Source organism: Aedes albopictus, chromosome 2 (assembly GCF_035046485.1).
Source record: "Aedes albopictus strain Foshan chromosome 2, AalbF5, whole genome shotgun sequence".
Taxonomy (NCBI): Eukaryota; Metazoa; Arthropoda; class Insecta; order Diptera; family Culicidae; genus Aedes; species Aedes albopictus.
The window spans coordinates 142,322,623-142,346,989 of NC_085137.1; the positions used below are offsets into that span (position 1 = coordinate 142,322,623).

At 41.9% G+C, this 24,367-nt stretch overlaps 3 protein-coding genes across 8 annotated transcripts in view; 2 read left to right on the forward strand and 1 right to left on the reverse strand.

Annotated features, from left to right (window-relative positions):
* Positions 1 to 17,941, reverse strand: part of LOC134287745 (uncharacterized) — a 104,637-nt gene extending 86,696 nt beyond the window's left edge. Inside the window, exon 1 of the mRNA XM_062850559.1 lies at positions 17,850 to 17,941. The gene's annotated coding sequence lies outside the window, so the exon portion shown is untranslated. The remainder of the gene's footprint in view (positions 1 to 17,849) is intronic.
* The window catches only part of LOC109416537 (nyctalopin), a 705,340-nt gene that overhangs the window by 578,782 nt on the left and 102,191 nt on the right, over positions 1 to 24,367 (forward strand). The window lies entirely within an intron of this gene.
* On the forward strand, positions 8,230 to 13,530 carry LOC134286212 (uncharacterized). Its single transcript, XM_062847795.1, has one exon. The coding sequence runs from the start codon at positions 8,230 to 8,232 to the stop codon at positions 13,528 to 13,530; it is 5,301 nt and encodes a 1,766-aa protein (XP_062703779.1).

Sequence of the window (24,367 nt, forward strand, 5' to 3'; positions counted from 1 at the left end):
CCCCAGGTATTTCCTCAGGAATTACTCCAGGAATTTATTCAAGTTTGGATCCAGGAATTCTTCCGAAAATTCTTCCAGGGTTTCTTCCAAGAATTAAAACAGGAATTTCTTCTCTAGGGTTTCCTCTGCACATTCCTCCAGGATTTATATCATGGATCCCTTCAGGAATTCCACTGATGATTCCTGCAGTAATTCCTTTCTGAATTCCTCTAAAAATTTCTCCAGGAATTCCTTCAGAAATTTCTCCATGGATTCCTTCCAGAATTCCTCTAGAGATTCTTCCAGGAATTCTCAAGATATTCATTTAGGGATTCCTCCTGGAGTTCTTCCATGAATAGTTCCACGGAATTTCCCCAAGATTTCCAATAGAGATTTGTCCAGGAGTTCCTCCTGAGGTTCTCCCAGAAATTGTTTCAGGGATTCCTCCAGGTTTTTTTTAGCAAGAATTCCCCCAGGGATTCTTCCAAGTAATTCTCTAGAAATTCCTCTAAGGATGCCTCCAGGAATTCCTCAAGAGGTTACTTAAGAATTACCCCAAGAATCCCTTCAGAAAGTCCTCCAGGAATTTATCCAGGAACTCCCATAGGAATTCGTTCAGCAATTACTACCACAATTCCTTCAGAAATTCCTCCTGGGATTCCTCCAAAAATTCCTCCGGGAATTCCTCTAGAAATTTCTCTTGGAATTTTTTCAGAAATTTCTCTTGGAGTTTCTTCATTAATTTCTCTTGAAATTTCTTCAAAAATTTCTTTTGGAATTTCTTAAGAAATTTCTCCATTAATTGCTACCAAAATTTTTCTCGAGATTCCTCCAGGAGTTCATTCAAGAATTCTTCTAGGGATAGTTCCAAGGAATTTCCCCAAAAATTCCTTTACAGATTAATCCAGGAATTCTTCCTGGGATTCCGCAAGGCATTTGTCCAGAACTTTCTGCAGGAATTTGTCCAGAGAACTTTCCAGGTATTCCTCCTGCGGTTTCTCCAGAAATTGCTTCAGGAATTCCTCCAGGGATTTTTCCAAGAATTTTCCCAGGGATTCTTCCAAGAATTTCTCTAGAAATTTCTCTAAGGATTCCTCTAGGAATTTTTCAAGAGTTTTCTTTAGAAATTTCTCCTGGAAGTTTCTCCATGGACTCATCCCGGGATTTCTCCAACAATTCATCTAGAGATTGCTTCGGGAGTTCTTCTAAAAACTCCAAACTCCACTAGATTGCTCCCAGAGTTCTTCTGAAAACTCCACCAGGAACTCATCTAGTCCAGGAATTTCTCCAGGGATTCTTCAAGGAAATTCTCCAGGGTTTCCTCCAGGGATTTCTTAAGGAATTTCTCGAGAGATTCCTCCAGGAATTGATACAGGCATGTCTCCAGGAATTTATCCAGGGGTTCCTCCAGGCATTCCTCCAGAAGTTCCTCCAGAGATTTCTATAGGGATTCCTCCAGGCATTAATCCAGGATTCCTTTAGAAATTACTACCGCAATTTCTCCAAGAACTTGTCTAAAAAATCCTCCAGGGATTCATTTAGAAATTACCCCAAGAATTCCTCCCGGAGTTTATCCAAGAAATATTCCAATAATTCTTCCTGGGATTCCTGAATGATTTCCTCCTGAGATAACTATTTATTTATATTTATTTATTTGACAACATCTTCGGCTGAATGCCGCACAGAATGATTAGCTAGACTTAATTCTATTTTTAAACACTAATTTACTTCTATTAAAATCAAACGAGTCACACACATCATTAAACAACCTACAACACGATTCAAACGGGCTGTGATATCCGTAATCCGAACGATGAATGGGAATCCACAGCTATCTTGAATTGCGAAGGCGGCGGGCTGGAGCGTGGAAGTGCAAGTTGCTAAGAAGACAGCTGCAATCGATTTTGCCGGTGATTACACCGGTAACCACGTCTCTAGGAATTCCTTCAAATATTTTTTCAGGAATCCTCCAGGAAATCCTCAAGTTATTCTTTTAAAAATTTCCCCAGAAATTCTTTCTGGAATTTATTCAAGAATTAATTCAGGTATTCCTCCTGGCATTCTTCCAGGATTTCATCCAGGCATTACTCCAGCGACTCCTCCAGGAGTTCTACCACGAATTTCACCAAAAATTACCCCAGGTATTTCTTCAGGAATTCCTCCAGGAATTTCTTCGGAAATTCGTACAGCAATTACTTCAGGAATTGTTCCAGGAGTTCCTCCTGAAATTCTTCCAGGGTTTCCCCCAAGAATTAATCCAGGAATTTCTTCTCCACGGTTTCCTCTACACATTCCTCCAGGAATTATTTCATGGATTCCTCCAAAAATTCCACCGACGATTTCTCCAGTAATTCTTCCAGAAATTCCTTCTGAAATTGCTCCTGTAAGTCCTCCAGAAATTCCTCTGGAAATTTCTCCTGGAACTCCATTAGAAATTCTTCTCAGAATTCCTCTAGGAATTTCTCTAGGAATTTCTTTAGGAATTTCTCTAGGAATATATTCAGAAATTTCTCCATGGATTCCTTCCAGAATTCCTTTCGAGATTCTTCCAGGAATTCATTGAAGGATTCCTCAAAGAATTGATTAAGAGATTCCTCCTGGAATTCATCCATGAATAGTTCCATGGAATTTCCTCAAGATTTCCTAAAGAGATTTGTCCAGAAATTCCTCCTGAGAGTCCACCAGGAACTTGTCCGGAAGTTCCTCCAGGAATCCCTCCTAAGGATACTCCAGAAATTTGTTTCAGGGATTTCTCCAGGGTTCTTTCCAAGAATATCTCCAGAGATTCGTTCAAGAATTTCTGTAGAAATTTCTCTAAGAATTTTTGCGGGAATTCCTTATGAGGTTTCTTCAGACATACCCCAGGAATTCCTTCAGAAAGTCCTTCAGGAATTCATATAGGAATTCCTCTTGGAATTCCTGAGAAATTACTACCGCAATGTCTCCAGGGGCTCCTCAAGAACTTCCACCAAGATTTACTGCAGATATTTCTTCAGAAATTCCTACAGGAATTTCTTCAGAAATTGATCCAGGAATCCCTCCAGGAATTTCTTCGGGAAATCCTACAGCATTCCTCCAGGAAATTCTGCAGGAAATCCTTCAGATATTGCTTCCGATATTCTTCAAGAAATTCTATAGAAATTTATCCAAGGGATTCCTCCGGAAATTCTTGCAGGTTTCCTCTAGGAATTAATCCATGAAATTCAACTCCAGGGATTCCTCTAGAAATCCGTCCAGGAGTTATTTCACGGGTTCTTCTAGAAATTCCACCAGGAATTTCTCCAAGAATATACCAGAAATTCCTGCAGGGATTCCTCTAAGGATTTTTCCGTGAGATTCCTCCAAGAATTCCTCCTGGAACTCCTCCAGAAATTCCTCTGGGAATTCTTCTAAAAATTTATCTTGGAATTTCATCAGAAATTTCTCTAATGCTCCAGGCATTACTCCACGAACTTCTCCAGGGATGCCTCCTTCAGAAATTTATCCATTAACTTTTCCAGGGAATCCGCCAGGAATTTGTCCAGAAAATTTTCTAGAATTTCCTCCAGAAATCCATCTTGGAATTGCTGTGAAAATTTGCTTATGATTTCACAAAAAAAAATGTGTCTATGATGCTTCGTTCTTGAGTTATGATTTTTCAAAGTACGTGGTGTCTGTGGAAAATGTTTGTTTTTCACTGGAGTTTGCCGGAAAATTAGGCGACCCTGATTTTTTTTCAATTTAGTTTTTCAAATATATATGATCCCTACCTAATTTCATTAAGCTGCAGAACCTTCGTACCAATTTGTACGATAATAAAAAAATCCCCTAATGCTCCAGGCATTAGTCCAGGAACTTTTCCAGAGATTCCGTATGGATTTTTTCCAGAAGGTTCTCCCAGATTTCCTCCAGAAATACATCTAGGAATTCCTCCTGTGATCTCTTGAAGAATTCCTCTAGGGATTTCTCCAGGAATGCATCCAGATTCATCTAAAAAATTTTCTAATAATTTCTAGAGGGATTTCTGATGCAGATTTTCCAGATTTTCTTTCTTGAAATTACTAGCATAATTGCTCTTCGGATTCCTCCAGAATTCATCCAGGGATTTCTCCAGGTATACTTTCAGAAATTACTCCAGGGATTCCTGCAACTATTGCTCCGAGAATTCTTGTAATGATTTCTTCCGAAATTTCTCTCGGGATTTTTTTTTTTAATTTTTTTAGCGGTTAGTTAAAAAATTACAGTATTCCGTTCATAATGTTTTGCAGGGATTCAACCCAGGATTTTTTTAGGATTACTTGTAGATTTGTTGAATAATTTGAAGGATTTCGAGAGGAATTCCTTCAGAGATTTGTATTGAAATTCTTTTAGATAACTTTAGAGGGACATAGAAGCCAAAAAATTCGCCAAGAAGTCATCCAGGAATTCTTTCACAATTATCTCATGAATACCAAGTCTTTTACAAGTCCAATCATGAATATCTTCAAGATTACGATTACCCCATGCAGTACCAGCTTTTAAATATATTAAATCTTCCCCAATGACCATTTGAATTTGTGCGTTGTTTGATAGATGCAAAAATACCCCTGGCCCACGAAATAAAAGAAATTAATAGTCACCTACAGCATGGTTTTAATGAATACACTCGCGTTTACACTTCAGCTACGTACATCTATTCTCACTAGGAATTCAAAAACTCCATTGCAAATTCAACCAGATTTTTTTCCCACATGATACTTGATTTCCAAAAAGAAGCACTTAACCATATTTTGCAGTAATGCTGCTAGAAAATTCAAAGATTCTTAAAGATACCCATCCAGGAATTCCTGGAAATTATCATTTAGTATTAATTTCTCAGTTGAGAATTGTCTCCAATAACTGTCGATTTAAACACATATTATGCCAAATTAATGTCTATTATAGGGCTCTGCACTGCTTTGATTTTGTATGGGATTTTGACGTTTCGTGGCCTTGTTGTTTACAAAATTTCTGTAAGAGTGAAAGAGAAGGAGATAATTTCATGCACTGCCCTATAGATCTACTAGCTGTACCCGGCAAACTTTGTCTTGCCTACTGCGTTTTTTGACGTTTTAAATTTCTAGCCAAGGCCAAATCCCCGGTCCCCGGTATGGAAGATCGATTTTCAAAAACTCTCAATTTTCCCATGTTTTAGGCCTCATAAACCTTCCTTGGGTGAAAACTAACAGAACAAAACCTGGACGACCCAAATCGGACCTTTCGTTCGCAAGTTATGCGCGGTCCCACGTATGCCACTACATTTTTATATATATAAGATGTTTGTCACCACGACAGTGGTTTTAGATTTTTTCTAATTTCCATATATAAAGTCATGACAAATTTCTGGGGGGGGCCTGGCGGATTCTGGGGGGGGCCTGGCCCCCCTGGCCCCCCCTCTAGTTACGCCAATGGTTCCATCCCAGCCCCACAGGAGAAAATGAAAATGCACTCAACTATTATCCTCGAGAACGAAGCCCATAATCGTCGCGGTTTCACCACCTCCGAAGGTCGTTGGCGGCAGTCAACGCGCGAACGGATAGTTGCATTTTATCGCATCATCACCTTGCCTTTACCATCATCATCCATCGCATCGTATAGTCGTCGTTGTCGTCACCTTCGTTTGTTCTATCTATCTAGTGCTGGTTGGAGAGCGCGAACTACGCGAAGAGGTGTTTTGATTAAAAGCTGTCAGCGGAAGCGTCGTCGTCGTCGACGCTTTCTCGACTGCACTATGGAAGTTTACATTATACCTACCTACGTACAACACACAATAATTTGCTTGTCTACTCTAGGATGATTAATAACTGCGCGACGTTCGTTCCGAGAATGTAGGTAGTACAAAGTAACATAGTGCTTCATGAGAAGACTGATTGATTGATTGATGTTCGATCAGGCGGCAAGTATGCGTAGCATGTATGCAGCATGCAAGAGCATTATCAGCGAATACTGCGATAATACTGATTTGTGTAGCGGAAGCCGGATGATCCTGATTTGCTCTGCTCCGATTCAAGGGAATCGTTTGATGGATTACGATGGGTGAACATAACATACAAATGAGTCCCTGTGCAGGATTCCGTTGTGACGCAATTCAGCAGAACGATACTCACCTGGAATGGAAGGGAGAGAAAAATGACGAGATTTAGTTAAAACAGTGTTAAAGCAGGAAATAGTGCTATGGTAAAAGATAAACATAAACGGAAAGTCTCTGAGAGATATTAAAAGAAGTAGATATCAGATTATGAATGTTTAATATAAATAGCATTCAAATAGTATTGGTTTCTAAGAGCATTGCCTCTTTCTTAGCGTAATGTTCGCACTGGAACAGACCCTGCTTATCAGCTTAGTGTTCTATGTAAGCGTTCTCTACAAATCTCTACAAATTGAATGATTTTTTTTGTAACTCTGTAAAGATGTGAAGTTTCAGTTCATGATGGTAACTGTACACTACTATCAGTCAAAAGTATGAAGGTACATCTGATTCTTCGCTGGCTCAATCTCATGAAGATATGAAGTATTTGGTTCTATTTCTTGTTGTTTTGCTCACAAACAATTTATAATTAATCCTTTTTTAACTTATATTTTTTTCTCTTTCTTTTTTACAGGTAAGCTAGCTGACTAGAGTGTTGATTATGGATGGTAAAATTTTGAAAATGTTATACATACAGTGAAACCATGTTTGTTTTTCTTCTTTCACTTATAATAATTTTACAGCTTTTTTACATTTCGACTCCTGTACTGTATTTGCACAGCGCCTTACCTTGATTGGTGTTTGTGTTAACACTCTATCTGATTTATGCTTCGGATGTCATTCGTATCTGTACAGCTATTATTATAACAGTTGTCAATATCATGGCTACCAAGGGCTACCAAACTACTCGACAGTGAGATGACCGCAGAATGAGTGAGAAAGATAGGGAGGTGCTGAACGGCAGCATTAATTGGCGCGTGGAGTAACTAAATCATATAGGTGCTCCGGGTTTAAACTTCTAGAGATCTCCTAGAATCATCATTCTCTGTACGGCCACCAACTAGCTAAGATCAACCGCCATCTAGTCAAGTTTTAAAGTGTAGTAATTAGTCCAATAAATGTATAGTCTGTAGTGTTAATAAAAGTGTTATGTAAAGTGTACTAAATGTAGTTAGTGTCAGTGAAATAAAGTGTTTTAAAGTGTAAACGTTGTAACTTGCACTGCACCTGGAACCTACGTTTCTTGAAACCGGAACATCTACATACCCGCCTGGGCACTACAGACTCCGGATCCTGGAAAACCTAGACGATCACAGGAATCTCTGGTGGAACACTTGGTTAAGGTCACAACATTGGTGCCGTGACCAGGATCAGTGTTCCAAGGAACGGCGTCGGTTGGACCTTCTTTGAGTCAACGGACAAAGGACTTACGCCATTACGCCATCATTGCAACTTGGTGCATTGATTCGAGGCACAAAGGACTTACGCCATTGCAACACTTGGCGTCAAGTAGGCTTGAGGGCGCCATTGGGACTCTTTGGAGTAGCCGGTAGAGAATCAGCATTCAAGGCCTGTTGAACAGGCTCACAAGGTGAGTACCTGTCCAACAAATATCAAAAAGCTTTCATCTCTACCTGGTCATTTTCTGCCCCTCTCGGTACTATTTCGGGCGTGGACTTGGTGGCTGAGAACGAGCCAACGGGATCTGGAACCAATCCGGATCGGAATCCAGGACAATCGGATCGGAATCTTATCGTTGACGACTCAACGATTCTTGGTGTCATCTTGGACGATTTGGTGGTGCGACACGGACTTCTACCGTGCATTTGGACCAATCGGCCTTGGAACAACTTGGGACGAATCCTAATCGTCAACCGGAAATCAACGTTTCTGTGAAAGCTGCGGTGTGCACAAAAAATACAAGGCCTATTAAGACAGGCTCACAAGGTGAGTACCTGTCCTATTTCATTACTGGTGTGTCGAAGGGTGCTCCGCTTGTGCCATATTTGCAGAATCGGCTCTGGTCAACGTGCTCGTGGCAATTTTGGCGCTTCAACGGTAGATTACACTTTTGTACTGGTGATTGGCATTTCGGATTTGTTCGAAGGAGTTGTAGCAGGTTCCAGAGAGATAATTTGTACAAGGCCTAATTGACAGGCTCACCAGGTGAGTACCTGTCCAAATCCATAAATCTCTCTTGGAAAGGTTCCACGCTTTGCCCCGTACATTCGCAGGCCAATTCCTGATACTTCGACGCTCTACCATCATCGAAAACGCTGTTCGCCATGGGGAAGAAGCTGAAAGCCAAAATCCACGTCAGGGACAACATTGTGGACTTCCTGAAACGTACTGCGAAGTTCTTGGCCAGCAGTCAGGCAGCGGACGAGAATCAAATACGGTTTCGTTTGGAGAAATTGGAGGCCAAATGGGACGAGTTCGAGGAAGCACAAGCAGACATCGAGGAAACGGACGACCACGAGGAAAACATGGAGGCACATCGAGAGGTCAGGGAAAATTTCGAGGAAATGTATTTCGAGGTAAGGGCAGGGTTAGTTGGCAAATTACCACAGAATACGCAAACGCATTCGATACAAGGGCCTTCTCTATCAGTATCCCAGTCGGAGTCGACAAATGTTCATGCCTATGTACGACTTCCTCAAATCAATCTTCCCGAGTTTGATGGAAGTTTTGATAAATGGTTACCCTTTCACGATACATTCAAGGCCCTGATCGATTCTTCCCCTGATCTAAGTAGTATCCAAAAATTTCACTATTTGAGAGCGTCTCTAAGAGGTGATGCGTTGAAACTGGTAGATTCTTATCCCATGAGCGAGGCTAATTACGATGTTGCTTGGAATGGTTTGGTCGCTCGGTTCTCCAACGGGTATCTTCTGAAGAAACGCCATCTGAACGCCATGTTCGAGTTCCCGAAAATTAGGAAGGAGTCAGCTATAGGTATCCATGACGTCATCGACTGTTTCGAGCGCAACACCAAAATTCTGGACCAGTTAGGAGAGCGTACCAGCAGCTGGGGCGCAATGCTGACTCATCTGATGGTGTCCAAGCTGGATGACGTCACACAAAAACGCTGGGAGGAGCATGCATCTGATGAAGCTGAGCCATCTTTCGCCGTCCTATTGGAGTTCCTGAAAAAACAGACAAGGGTACTTGATGCAGTCTTGGTGGATCAAAAGGTTTCTACTGCACAAGGTCAACCTACGTTGGGCGGAATCAAGTCTCGTCCTCCCAAAATCTCGGTCAACTCGGCGACTGAGCGGAAGGTCCAAAATTGCGTCTCTTGCGGTGAGCAACATTCGATCGTACAATGTCCGTCTTTCAATCAACTTCCGGTCGATAAGCGTCTACAATTGTCCAACTCGAAACGGCTTTGCAGCAACTGTCTAGGTCGGAATCATTTGGCTCGTGACTGTCCTTCCAAATATCGATGCAGAACCTGTGGCAAGAAGCACCATTCGTTGCTCCATCCTGGATTTCCTGGTTCCGGTTCTACGTCCACGTTTGATTCGGAAGCTTCGACGGCACAAGGGGTGCATATCGCAGGAACAACGACCTCGGACGACGCTTCGGGCTCTGGTGGTACTGTTACTAGCTCGTTGGCATCTATCGCAACCAACATGGCGGTTGAGCATCCTGGAAAACACGTCTTCTTGCTCACTGTGCTACTCAAAATCAAGGACAACTGGGGCAGGACACATCTGGCACGAGGCCTGCTGGATTCTGGATCACAAGCAAATTTGATGTCGGAAAGGCTTTGTCAGTTGCTCAAACTTCCACGGCGAGCGAAACGGGTGGAGATTACTGGCATCGGTCAAACTCGGAGGAATACAGCGCACAAAGTGTCTGCGTCCATCTCGTCACGAATTCTGGACTTTTCTTTGTCGATGGATTTTTTGGTACTGGGGGAGGTCACAGCTGATCAACCGTCTTCTTCTCTTCCATTGGCAAAATGGGTACTGCCAACCGGCATGCAACTCGCGGATCCAGAATTCCACGTTTCCGGACCTATAGATCTGGTACTTGGTTCTCAATTTTACTACGATTTTCATCTGCTCGATGGTGGCCGGGTTCAAGTTCGTAGGCTCGATAGTACGCTTCCGATTTTCGTCAATACCGTTTTTGGTTGGGTAGCTGCTGGTGAATCTGAACGATCTAGCACAAGCACAACGGTTTCTTGTCATCTGGCGACTGCGGAACCACTGGATAAGGCAATCGAGAAATTTTGGACCATTGAGGAGATGATGGACAAACCACTACGTTCCCAGGAAGAAGAAGATTGCGAGCAACATTTCCAAGCCACAATTACGCGAGACTGTACTGGCCGTTACGTTGCGCGTTATCCGAAGAAGATTGGATTCCACGAGAAAATAGGCGATTCAATCAGCACTGCCTTGCGTCGATTTAGTCAATTGGAGAGGCGTTTGAATCGAGATGCAAATCTACACCGACAGTACAGCGATTTCCTACAAGAGTACCTGGATATGGACCACATGCGCCTGGTTGGCACGGTGAAAGATGTAAAGGACGAAGGACGAACAGTTTTCTACCTCCCCCACCATCCCGTTTTCAAGGAGTCGAGTTCAACAACAAAAGTCCGGGTGGTTTTCGATGGCTCTGCGAAGACGACAACTGGCTGCTCTCTAAACGATGCTCTGCTCACTGGCCCGGTCATTCAAGATGATTTGATTGACCTCATGATTCGTTTTCGCAAGCACTCAATAGCTCTGGTAGCGGACGTAGCCAAAATGTATCGGCAGGTGCGGATTCATCCAGACGATACGCCTCTACAGCGCATTCTGTGGCGGTTCAATCAAGACGAGCCAATTCAAATTTTCGAGCTGCAGACTGTCACGTATGGTTTGTCACCATCATCGTTTATCGCCACACGTGCCCTCAAACAACTTGCGAATGACGTTGGTAGCAAATACGAGCACGCAGCCACGGCAGTAACGGAGGACTTCTACATGGACGATTTTCTCTCGGGAGAGGATTCGGTGGCAACGGCGAAAATACTGAGAGACGAAGTCCAATCTCTTATGGCCGAAGGAGGATTTGAACTACGCAAGTGGAGCTCGAACTCGCCCGAGGCATTATGCGACCTACCCTCGGATGCTCTTGAAGGACAACCGACGGTACACTTTGAAGGAGAGCAGAAGGTGAAGACACTTGGAGTAGCGTGGGAGACGAGGTCGGATTGTCTGTCCATCGACATACCTGCAATAAACGTGGAGCAGCAGTGGACGAAGAGAAAAATATTCTCAGCGATCGCTCAACTCTACGATCCGCTCGGCTTGGTTTCTCCTGTTGTAGCATGGGCAAAAATAAAAATGCAACAACTTTGGCTGGTACCAATCGACTGGGATGACCTTGTCCCGGACGAGAGCGTCGAAAAATGGTTGGAGTTTTGTATACAGCTTCCCCTTTTACAAGACTTCAAGGTTCCTCGGTGCATCCTAATTCAAAGTCCCACCACTACTCAATTCCATACCTTCTGCGATGCATCGGAGGTTGGTTACGGAGCATGCATTTACATGCGGTCCATCAACGCCGAAGGTAGAATCGAGGTTCAGCTTGTTGCAGCAAAATCTCGGGTTGCTCCAATCAAGCGACTTAGTCTGCCACGTCTCGAGCTGTGTGCGGCATTGTTGGAAGCAAAACTCTACGTGAAGGTCTCTACAGCGCTGAAGATGGAAGGCACACCCTGCTGGTTCTGGTCGGATTCTATGGTCCCGTTGCATTGGATACAAGCACCCCCAAATACATGGCAAACCTTCGTGGGCAACCGTACGTCTGAAATCCAACTGTTAACACATGGACATAAGTGGGCTCACGTGAAAGGAACTGACAACCCGGCTGATCACGTGTCCCGTGGCATGCTACCAGGTGATTTCGTCAACAACTCACTCTGGGTGCAAGGGCCCCCTTGGTTGGAAGGAGCCGAAACATACTGGCCAAAACAATCGAACCTACTTCCCCTGGCCGAAGATGTTCTCGAACGAAGAAAAACAGTCTTGCTAGTTCAGTCAACACTGGAACAAAACCCACTTTTTGAACGCTATTCCTCCTATTGGCGCTTGGTGAGAATTACCGCCTACCTCCGCCGATTCATCAACCGATGTCGTTCAAAGAATCCCCTTCATGAACCATTCCTCACCACTTTGGAACTGCAAGAAGCAAAAGAAACACTGGTCAAGGTAGTTCAACAAGAGACGTTCTCCGAAGAAGTGAAGCAACTGAAGCAGAAAGGCCCGTTACCGAAGAAATTTCCTCTAAAGAATGGTCGTCCAATCATCGACGAGAAAGGTATTCTGCGCCTCGGTGGCCGGCTCAACTACTCCAACGAGAACTACCAAACCAAACACCCCATAGTCCTTCCTAGCAAGCACACATTTTCTCGCCTCATCGCAGCTCATTTTCACGCCCTCTGTTTACACGCTGGCCCCCGCATGACATTGGCAACCATGCGTCGTGAATTCTGGCCAATAAGTGGTAAGAAACTTGTCAACAATGTGTGTCGAAAATGCGTTAAATGTTTCCGCCAAAACCCTGTCCCTGTAATCCAACCTCAAGGCCAACTCCCTCAAGCACGAACCGTACCTAGCCGACCCTTTTCGACCACCGGTGTAGACTTCTGCGGGCCGATTTACTTGAAGCCTGTGCACCGCCGTGCGGCCCCGCAGAAAGTATTCATCTCCGTCTTCGTGTGTTTCGCCACGAAGGCAGTTCACCTTGAACTGGTTTGCGATTTGTCGACGGATGCCTTCATCGCCGCCCTTCGTCGGTTCATCGCTCGACGTGGTATGCCAGCGGAGATTCAGTCCGACAATGGTACTAATTTCCAGGGCGCGAAGAACAAGCTCACTGAATTGCACAACATTTTCAACTCGAAGCGAAACCAGCAGTTCATCGTTGACGAATGCAGCAGCAAGGGAATCATCTGGAGAATCATCCCTCCACGAGCACCAAACTTCGGCGGCCTTTGGGAGGCGGCCGTAAAAACAGCGAAATCTTCATTGACCAAGACGATTGGATGTCAACAACTCTCCTACGAAGACATGGTCACTGTGCTGTACCAGATCGAAGCGAACATGAACAGCCGCCCTTTGACACCCCTCTCCGACGACCCTGCAGAACTAGATGTCCTTACTCCTGGCCATTTCATCACCGGCGGACCTCTGCTGAGTCTACCAGATCCAGACTACACAATGGTACCCACGAATCGACTGCGCCACTATCAACAGCTCCAACAAGTCATCCAAAACCACTGGCAGCGATGGAGAAAGGAGTATCTAACCGAACTCAATCAACAGTGGCAGAAGTCCAAACATCCTACGGATATCCACGTCGGACAAATGGTACTTCTGAAGGAGGACGGTAAACCTTCGATCGCTTGGCCACTCGCACGGATTGTTGCAGTCCAACCAGGTAATGACGGTGTAGTTCGTGTGGCAACCATTAGGACGAAATCGGGATCGTACAGACGCGCTGTCAACAAACTTTTTCCTCTTCCTATCGACCATGAACTCCAGCAGCAGTATGACATCCAGCAGCAGTCAACATCGCAGTAGCTAAAAGTAGAACAGTGCTCTAATATTCGAAATAGTTACCTTGTGCAGGCATAAAAATCATTATAATTAGCTGTAAATTTGTCTCGCAAATTGTAGGTGGCCGGCAATGTTTGTGTTAACACTCTATCTGATTTATGCTTCGGATGTCATTCGTATCTGTACAGCTATTATTATAACAGTTGTCAATATCATGGCTACCAAGGGCTACCAAACTACTCGACAGTGAGATGACCGCAGAATGAGTGAGAAAGATAGGGAGGTGCTGAACGGCAGCATTAATTGGCGCGTGGAGTAACTAAATCATATAGGTGCTCCGGGTTTAAACTTCTAGAGATCTCCTAGAATCATCATTCTCTGTACGGCCACCAACTAGCTAAGATCAACCGCCATCTAGTCAAGTTTTAAAGTGTAGTAATTAGTCCAATAAATGTATAGTCTGTAGTGTTAATAAAAGTGTTATGTAAAGTGTACTAAATGTAGTTAGTGTCAGTGAAATAAAGTGTTTTAAAGTGTAAACGTTGTAACTTGCACTGCACCTGGAACCTACGTTTCTTGAAACCGGAACATCTACATACCCGCCTGGGCACTACAGACTCCGGATCCTGGAAAACCTAGACGATCACAGGAATCTCTGGTAGAACACTTGGTTAAGGTCACAACAATTGGTTTGAACCTTCGGCACCCACGCCGCCTCTGCTGATTCGCATCATCCGTCGTTGATTGTTCTACTGGAGGTTCGTTGTCATACATTGACAACATTTTGGCAACTTCTCCAAAGTTTTCCCTATGACAGAGTAGAGTTTGATGCACGGTTTTATTGTTGAATTTGTTTTCGGAATTGCAAACTACATGAAGTTGTTCAAGAACGTGTACCTCGTAAGCCATCGTTTGCCAACATTGGCTCTCGCGACCCCCGAGTCTGTTGTCACCCCACTTTTTGTTGAACAATTGCAGCGTACCTGCAAGCAGTAGGGGGGTCGCAAAACGAAGGTTGGGAAACCACCCACCCAACCACATATCGTAAATCATTGTGTGGAAAAAATCGTATATTTTCATATATTGAATCAGAATTGTATAATAGTATGTATATTTGTTGACAATGAATGCGTAAAATCGCATTTCATTCCAAATTAAATTTCAATTGCGATTTTGTTTCATATAGTCATCTCCGATCATAAAAAGTGCGAGATACTATCGGTAGGATCGCACAAAATCGGATAGAATCGTGAAAAAAATATACATTCTTAATGTCAAGCTGCAAGTTCGCTAGCATCGTATATATGATTTCATTTAATCGTGGAAATCGTCGCTTCACATCGTATATGAATCTGCTAAATCGAGCTTGCTACCTAAAGATATGATGAAAATCGGTGAAATCGTATACAACTATAACAATGTTGTATATTGATCGTTTGCGTCACACTTGCGTCGTATTAGAAGTGAATGAAATCGTAGAAATCGTATATTGATTTTTACAGTCGCATATGATTGTTACTGCACTTTTAATAGTCGAATCCTAATCTTGGAAATCATAAATGGTTTTGTTTACATATTTGTATGATGGAGAAAAAGAAAAAAAAGGTATTCCTCACAAATTTGTATTTTTGTTGTTGTTAACACATTCCAACCATGGTAGCAATAATTTCAACCAAATATATAGGTTTTCATACTAGCAGATGACTTCCAATAAGTGATGTATAGATTCCAACAACGATGTGAATTCCGGGTCTCTTGCACGGCACCACTTTTGGTGCCACTCAATGCACAACAACAACGCTCCCACCACAAGTCTCGCACCGTGTCATGCTTATTTATATTCGTTTCGTGCCATTCACTTTGAACTCTCTATTTTCAACTTGGCAATATAGCCAATAGAGATGACGCGCAGTTCTCAATCAAAGGACCTAAGTTCGATTCCTATTGAACACCAATTGTTTTTTTATTTGAAAATCTTGAGTCGTATATTGGTACTCTCAATCGTAATAAGATCATGCATAATCGTATATTTAGACGGATAAAATCGGCGAAATCGTAGAAATTTTTCGAGAAATCGTAAATTATGTTGGATGGAATCGCAGTAATCGTATATATGTTTCGATATGGCCTCCACTTTAGTATGTATATGCCTGTTTCGTGCATTGAAGTCGATTTCTTTGGTGCTATATATGTGCGACTATTTCAGCTGCAATTTCGATATAGCAACCAAATTTCTGGCTGGGCATGTCGTAAGCCTTCAGCATCAAACTCAATGTTCACTAAACTAAACCATGGTGGTCTCCAGATTTGCAAAACACACGAAACATTCTCTAGAAGTTACGAAATTGATGTTTCAAGTCCGACAAAAGTAAACTTCGGAAAATGGAGAATACGTACAAAATTCTCCTTGGCCCCACCCACGTAAGAGAATCACATGTCCAAGCTTCAGTCAAATGTGAAAAAGAATCCATAGCTCTTTTGAAGCTTGCCTATTATACGGCAATTTAACTTGAAATTCAATCCACCATCTTTTTGGAAAATTTATAGGAAATTATTTTAGGGATTCCTTTTACAATTTTTTCACAATATAATTTGGAAATTCCTTCGGCAGTTTCATTGTGAATTTTTTCGGTCTTCTTCTTCTTCTTTATGGCTCTACGTCCCCACTGAGACTTGGCCTGCCTCGCTTCAACTTAGTGTTCTTTGAGCACTTCCTCAGTTATTAATTGAAGGGCTTTCTTTGCCTGCCATTTCATGAATTTGTATATTGTGAGGCAAGAACAATGATACACTATGCCCAGGGAAGTTGAGAAAATTTTCTCGACCGGAACGAGAATCAAACCCGCCATCTCCGGCTTGGCGATCCATAGCCTTAACCACTAAGCTAACTGAAGACCCTCTTCGGTCACTCCTTTGGGAATTTCTCAATTCAGAAATTCCGAATTGGAATTGCAGAAGGAATTTAAACAGGAATTCATTACATAAGACTTTGGAATTTCTAAAAGAATATATGATTGAATCTCAAAATATAATTGAGGGTCTCCAGTTAGCCTCGTGGTTAAGGCTATGGATCGCTAATCCGGAGACAGCGAGTTCGATTCCCGATCAGGTCGAGAAATTTTTTTCGACTCGGCATAATGTATCATTGTGCTTACCTAAAAATATACAAAATCATGCAATGACAGGCAATTAAAGAAAGCCATTCAATTAATAAGTGTGGGAGTGCTCAAAGAAAACTAACTTGAACTTGACAGATCAAGTTCCAATGGGAACGTAGAGCCACAAAGAAAAAAAAGATGGAATTCTCATAGGAACTGTCTAAAGAAACCGATAAAACTTCCCAAAAACTGAGAAAACTCCAAATGGAGTTTCCGAGCAAATTCTCGAACAAATTGCCGAACACATTTTTAAAGAAATTGCCGAAGGAATTCCTAAAGAAATATCTAAAAAAGCTTTCAATGGATTTGTCAAAGAAATTTCAGTAGATAATTCCGCAGGAATTCACCAAGCATTTTTGGAAGATCTCTCAATAAGAATGCTGAAAAAAAAATGTAAGAAGCAGCTCACTGACGTACTGCACGCATTGTGTAAAAAAAATGATCCTAATGCACAAGGAGGGAAAGCTTTGTAGCACGTTCCAAAAGAACTTCCGAAGACATTCTCAGACTGTCGCAGAAACTTCCAAAAGCATATCAAAAGAATCCACGAAGAAATTGTCTAAAAAATTCGTAAGAATAAATTCTTTCTGCCAGGATTTTTTTTAAAGGGATTACTTAAATAATTGCCCACGGAATTCCTAAAGAATTAACAGAAAATATGTTCGTAAATATTACTGAGAGAGTTCAAAGGAAATTTCCCAAGAGTTTTGCGAAGATATTTTAGGCACTATGTAGGACTCGAAATTGGATCAAGTTTTACCCTTTTTTTTTGTAAAAAACATCACAAGACATGCCTCAAATTCTGTTGTGTATATACTTGTAATCAATGTGCACCTGCCTGTTTCTGTGCAAAAATAGGATCAGCTTTTGTGTTTACCTTAAAGTTACAGGCAAGTCAAGGAAAATCTATCCAGTCTACCCAGTCTCGCCAGACCAGCTACACTCACACAAGGAACCAATGAGATATTTTCCGGGGCAAAGCAGTTATCTTCAGATGTGTGTGAGTGTTGGTGATCTTCTATTTTTTAGGCGGATTTCGGAATGTTGGTGGGTTATTGTTGGCAAAGGGTTCACACATTGGTGCATAGATACCAGGCGTAATCTGGAAGATTAGCGTTTTATTACTCTGAAGATAGTGCAGCACAGTTCACTTGATTACATAACTCGTAGGCGTTACATACATACATACATTTATTTGTTCAACATCATTAAGACAAGACATAATCAACAATAGTACGCCACAATACTCGGTTTGTGGCTGCCGCTCTCCATCCTCGGTCGCGCCCAATGCTCGCCGAGAAGTCCCAAAAAAAAATGACCACGTGGTTTATGGACAGCCCCTTAATGATGATTCGACGCAGAACACCGCAATGTTTGCCAATGGACTACCCGCTTTGCGCGCAGCCACAGTTGATCAGCAGGAGTAAATCAATTTAATTTTGTATGACGAAATGCATCTAAATTTTAATTACTTGAAATACAAAGCTTTTCCCGAAAACATATTTGGTAGGCTTAATAGTGGTCACCATTGTGCACAACCACTACCAAATATTTTTTCGAATAATGTGTTCCACTTTGAAGAATTTGCCTTTAGATGGTATTCGCAATACAATATTTTTGCGATTTACTTTTACCGATTTTTCGCGCATAGAAGCTAGCGCCACATTGGTCGATGCGGAAAGTAGGAAAACAGCCGATGTAGTTAATTCATTGATCATTTGTTCATTCTTATAATGTGTGGCCGGCTCGCATGAGGAATTCGATTCTTTGATGGAATGGAGGAAAATCTGTATATCCTGCATTTTACTAACGTCATGCTCAGGCGTATGTGTATACCGTCAGGCATGAAACCAGATTTTCTTGGAAACTAAGCAAGAATGTACGAAAAGTAGCCGGCTCACATAAAAAATCAACATTTTTTTCCAAATCTTGGGAATAAGTTACTGAATCGATCAAAAGAGTCGACTCCTTTTTGAGAGTGAATCGGAGGCGATTCACTCTCAAGATTGAATCAATTTTCCCATCTCTACACAGGGGACTGTTCAAATATTTTGATGAATCAAACGCATACCAGTGGATCAAAAAAAAAAGGCTAAGGGTCGATTTCTTCACCTTGGCTTAACCGGTAAGCCAGGTTTACCCATATAGTTGAACCTGGTTTAACGCTTAAGCCGAGATGAAGAAATCGACCCTAAGAGACATTACATCTTAAAATATCAGAGACAAACAGACATAACACTGACACAATTTCCCAACCATATATCTAAGGGTTTTGAATACTTAGAGTATTGGTGTGTTCGACAATACTGTTACGCAAAATTGCATCTCTAGGCGGCGCGAGTTACAAATTTGCAATAGGTCGCAAATGATTAGAATTTCTAAAAATGTTTTCAACAAACTGTAACTTTTTCCCTTCAGACATATTTGAGTCAAGTTTAATGATAATCAAAGATCAATGTATAAGTCATATATTTTCAAAATTTCATTAAATTTGGTTAACTTAACCGTAAGATATAGTAGTTTAATGAATTGCAGTGAAATAAGGAGTATTTTATTAGAAACACTTCAACTTCACGTAGAGTTAATCAATCAAGCCCAAATTTGTACCAGTTATAGCTAACTAGTTGGGAAATTTGCAGTCATAGTTTGATATTTTTTGGGGCACTTAATAAGAAGTTACAGCTTGTTTAAAATTGTCTAGCTAATAATTAAAATTTCTATGTTATTGCAAATTTGCTACTAGCGCCACCTAATGACAGAAACTATAACCAAAAAATAACTCGACCGAAAGTCCTTGATCTTCTGAACGACTTTGCCGAAGACACCATATTTATAAATAATCAGGATCCTGAGATATGTAAAATTTAAAATTTGTTTTCACTCTAGCGCCGGCTAGTGGTAGAATTTCGAATCATACTGTTCATCATCGAAAAGCTCTTGAGCAGACGAATAACTTTGCCGAAGACACCAACTCTCTAAATATATGGGAGAGAATTTTTTTCAGTGTTACGTCTGCTTGTTTTTGACATCACATAAATCACATACAAATAGATGTAACTGTAACGAAATGTCAATCCCATATATCTCAGGACCCATTACATATAGCTTTGGTGTCTTCGGCAAAGTTGTTTGGTTGGTTAAGGACTTACAGATGATGGTACGTATGATTCGAAATTCCAGCGCTAGGCGGCGCTAGAGTGCAAACAAATTTCAAATTTCACGTATCTCAGGATCCTCATTATTTGGAAATTTGACGTCTTCGGCAAAGTTGTGTGGTAGATCAAGGGGATTGATTTGAATTATTGTTTTATTCGAGTTTCTGCCACTAGGTGGCACTAGTTGTAAATTGTGCATGCAAATTTTAATTATGTGCTAGAAAATTTTCAACAAGCTGTAACTTTCTATTGAGTGCATCAAAAACTTTCAAATTTTGACTGATGGTTGCCCAACCAGTTAGCTAACCTGAACAAAATCCTGCGATATATAAGATATATGAAATATGCGTGCTCAGTAACGCCACCTATACGTGGAGTTCCAAATCATACGGCACAACATCTGTAAGTCTTGACTTACCCAACAACTTTGCCGGAATAATCATTTCTGTAGGTGCTCTCTAGGATCCAGAGATACATGAAATAATAAAAATTGCGCCATCTATGTGGAATTTTCAAACGAACGGTTCATCATTAGTAAGCACTTGGCCCAATAAACAATTTTGCCAAAGATACCAAATTTCTATGTGATCATGATCTTCATATATCATATATCATATAAATCTGAAGGAAGATTGACGACTGTATACCATACGAGAAGGTGATTTTTTTCGGCCGTATCAGCAGGCTTGTCCCGCACTGAACGCAAAAAATTCTGCTCTTTGAATTTACACCACCTTAATGATCATAAACTTGCAATGTTTATTGCTTAACCAATAGAAGGATATTTGAATATCCTAAATGTCATTTCGAACTGTCAAAAAACCGCACCGCAGAGCCGCACGGAGCGATCAAAGTGAAATACACTAGAGTGCGCGCACTCAAGTGTAATTCTCTTTGCGCACGCCAGCGCGGCACTACGGTGCGGTTTTTTGACATTCAAATATCCTTCTATTGGTTAAGCAATAAACATTGGAAGTTTATGATCACTAAGGTGGTGTAAATTCAAAGAGCAGAAATTTTATGCGTTCAGTGCGGTCTGCGTATCAGTCTTGGTAGCAGCAAATTCGGTAATTTATTTATCGAAACCGTCGGATGTAGATGCAAAACCGTTTTTGCTGCTACCAAGACTGATACGGCCGAAAAAATCACCTTCTCGTTTGACCATATACTTAATACTAACATGCTCACTAGCGCCACCTATGGTGAAGTTCTTGATCAAACGGACCAGCATATATCAGTCCTTGAGCAACTCAACAACTTTGCCGAAGATACCATCATTCTAGGTGATCAGGATCCTCAGATATATTAATATAAAAATTGCACGCTCAGTAGCGCCATCTATGTGTGAAATTTTCAGACAAACGATCCATCATTAGTTGACACTTTACCTAATAAGCAACTTTGCTGAAGACACCCAATTTTTATGTGGTCAGGATCTTGATATATTGGTGCTCAAATACTTTACATGCTCACTAGCGCCACCTATATATGAAATTCAGAATTAAACAGTCCAGCATCTGTCAGTCCTTGACCAACCCAACAACTTTGCTGAAGACACCGATCTTTTAATAAGTCAGGATCATAAGATACAGAAGATCAAATTTGGGGTCCAAATGGACCACAGGTTTCCGCAATGGACCATCATGTAAGGTTTCCTGTAGAGGGACACTGAGCTGTGAAAGTATGAAGGAAGGGAAACGGCTCTTTCAATCCGTTTCTGTTCTAGCGATGGTTATGAACATGTGAATACGTGAGTTGTATTTATAGATAGAAGGAAGAAAGTATATAGATAGATACAAAAATAGGAAGAAAAGCGCCAGAGACACGTTCTCCGCCATTTGGGAAATTTGTGCCAGAAAAGGTACAAACCAAGGATTGAACCCAGGACCTTCTGCTTAGGAATCAGAAGCGATTGCCACTAGAACACCAAGCCCGTTCTAATAATGACTATTAGCCATCATTTATCGGTCTGAAACCTTCGAGTAGTATGCACTTTCCCATTCGGCACATTAACGCCTATTCAATCTCCCTTATTCCGGCCCACTAAATTGCCACGGATCTGGAGAAGTGCATCAATTGTTGCACAATCTCCGTCTGTCGGTTTCAATTGAGAGCTCTTGTCTGCAATTTATGAGCCACCACTGGCGCATATCCCCATCCGATGCTGAAGCGGCCTATCCTATTTCACTCCACATGTTCTGTCATCATGGGGCCAATCAATTCGATTCCACGACGATGACGACGACGACGGGATGCACTGGAGCTGGGACAACAGGTGCACCAAAACCCGAGCAGGAATGAATAAACGCCGCACGGCTGGTGTATCCCAATGTCGAGTATCAAGATATAATTCGGTAATTTTTATTTTAGGTACATTATCTCCTATGAATGGCAAGTTAAAACTTTATTAAGATTACAGGTAATAGATTTTACATCTGAGTTTACTATTCTACAGATATTTTCTCCTGCTCGGGTATCGTCCGTCTATGACGATCCACGCGTTTCCCAGCACAAGTGTTGACGACCATTTGATGACTTTAATATCTCTATTCAATAATTCATACTGGCCGGTCGCGCAGCGGTGGGGAAATTGCATAATCAGATAATAACAGGGAGCAATAAAATTATAATTATTACCGGTTTGCACCCGATCTCAATTGGCGTATCAATCAACTCTGATCGGTTTATGTTGCTCTAATGACGACGGCGAGGCGAACGCGGGTCATGTTTAGAGTTGATGCTATTTGCTCGGGTTCAATCAGTAAGTGAGCTGGGGCATAAAGCGTGTGAACCCTGCCTGACTGCAACAACCAACAACAACGGATGTAAAAGTGTGTGCTCCAATTACCCATTGATTCGTTCCGGTCGGGTAATCGACAACGCACCGGGAGTGTGATCGAATATTCATGAGATTGATTCTTCCTCTTGTATGGCCAAGCTGTGCACTAACTGCAGCAGTTAAGGGTCCATTTATGCGAGGATGTGCAAAATCATGTTGTTCACAGACAGTATCCGGTTCTTCGGGGCTTCTTGAGTTGTTCGAGGTTTAATCGAACAAGAAACGAACGAGAATTCCAGCACGGCGGTAGATAAATCATTTCTGTCAGATGTCCGACGATTTGAAAACTTGAACTAACCAACCTGGGCTATACCGGTTTTAAATCCAGAGGGAAGATTAATCAGTTGCTTGTTATGAACCAAAGAAGCACATAAAGAGTAAAATATTGAGTCAGGTCATGAACTGATGCTACGGATATTTATCGCCTTCTTTGAAATAGCTCCGATCATACCTGATAAGGACCGAACATGATGTCCCGAACAAATAACACGATTTATGGTATCATTCGCACGATAATGTGACGCCCAATTTCCTAATTGTCTCGCCAATTGTCATAATGAAAGAAAGAAAGCAAGCACCCCGGCAAAGTAGTCGTTAACCTACACATGCCATAAATTTGAATCGCCATTATCCCGAGAACACCAACGGGAAGCCATCGATCCCGGGGCGTGAAAACGCCGTAACCATAAGTCTTCACCAACAACAACAACAGCGCGTTGGCGTTGGCAACTTGCTCGATGGAAGATGGAAGAAAAGCACTTTCTCCTCATCCCGTCCACCCAACAGAACGTTAGCGAACATATTTATTACAATTACTTTTCCCGGACGATTGCTCCCGGGAAGTCTGTCCGCCAGCCGCTAGCCAGGAAGTGCCTGGTCCGGACAAGGGCGAAGACGATTAAAAGCTTTCCCATCCTTTGGTTGGTTGCTTTTAGTTGGTGGAATGAACTCTAATAAAGCTGCCACGCCACCGCCACAGTATCCCGAATCGACAGAGGATGCGATAAATTTTGTTCACTTCCTAGCCTCTCCCTCTAAGGACCTCTCAGAAGCAGTTAACAAGCTTTCGACACAACCGCGCCACGCCGGGATAACAAGATAATGCAATGGGCTGACTTATTCAGAAAGTCGGAATTAATTACCATCAGTTTGGAGTCTGGTGGATAGTGAAGTAAGAGTACCTGCAGTCAGTCTATTTATTGGGGGACAACATCGTTTGTTTGTACCAGTGGGAGGTACTCAAGCAGTTGGTGAAAGATTGCGGTAGTCCGGAAGTAACAACGGAACCAATGATAATGATTCGTTTTCATCAGGTCGTTGTGTCGTCTTCTTGTTCTTATTCTTCTTCATGACATTACGTTCCAACTAGGACAAAATCTGCTTTTCTACAAATACTTCCACAGTTAATAATACACACTCTGCCATGCTATAAATCACTTACACCAACTGCCCCGTCTCAAAACAGTGGGAATGGTACTTGAATAACTAGTTAAAAATTAAAAAAAAATACTTCACTATTCACTTTTTTAAACATTCAAAAAGGGTCTCCTGCTAGCCTAGTGGTTAAGGCTAAGGATCGCCTATCCGGAGACGACGGGTTCGATTCCCGTTCTAGTCGGGAAAATTTTCTCGACTCCCTGGGCATAGTGTATCATTGTCCTTGCCTCACAATATAAAAATTCATGCAATGGCAGCCAAAGTATGCCCTT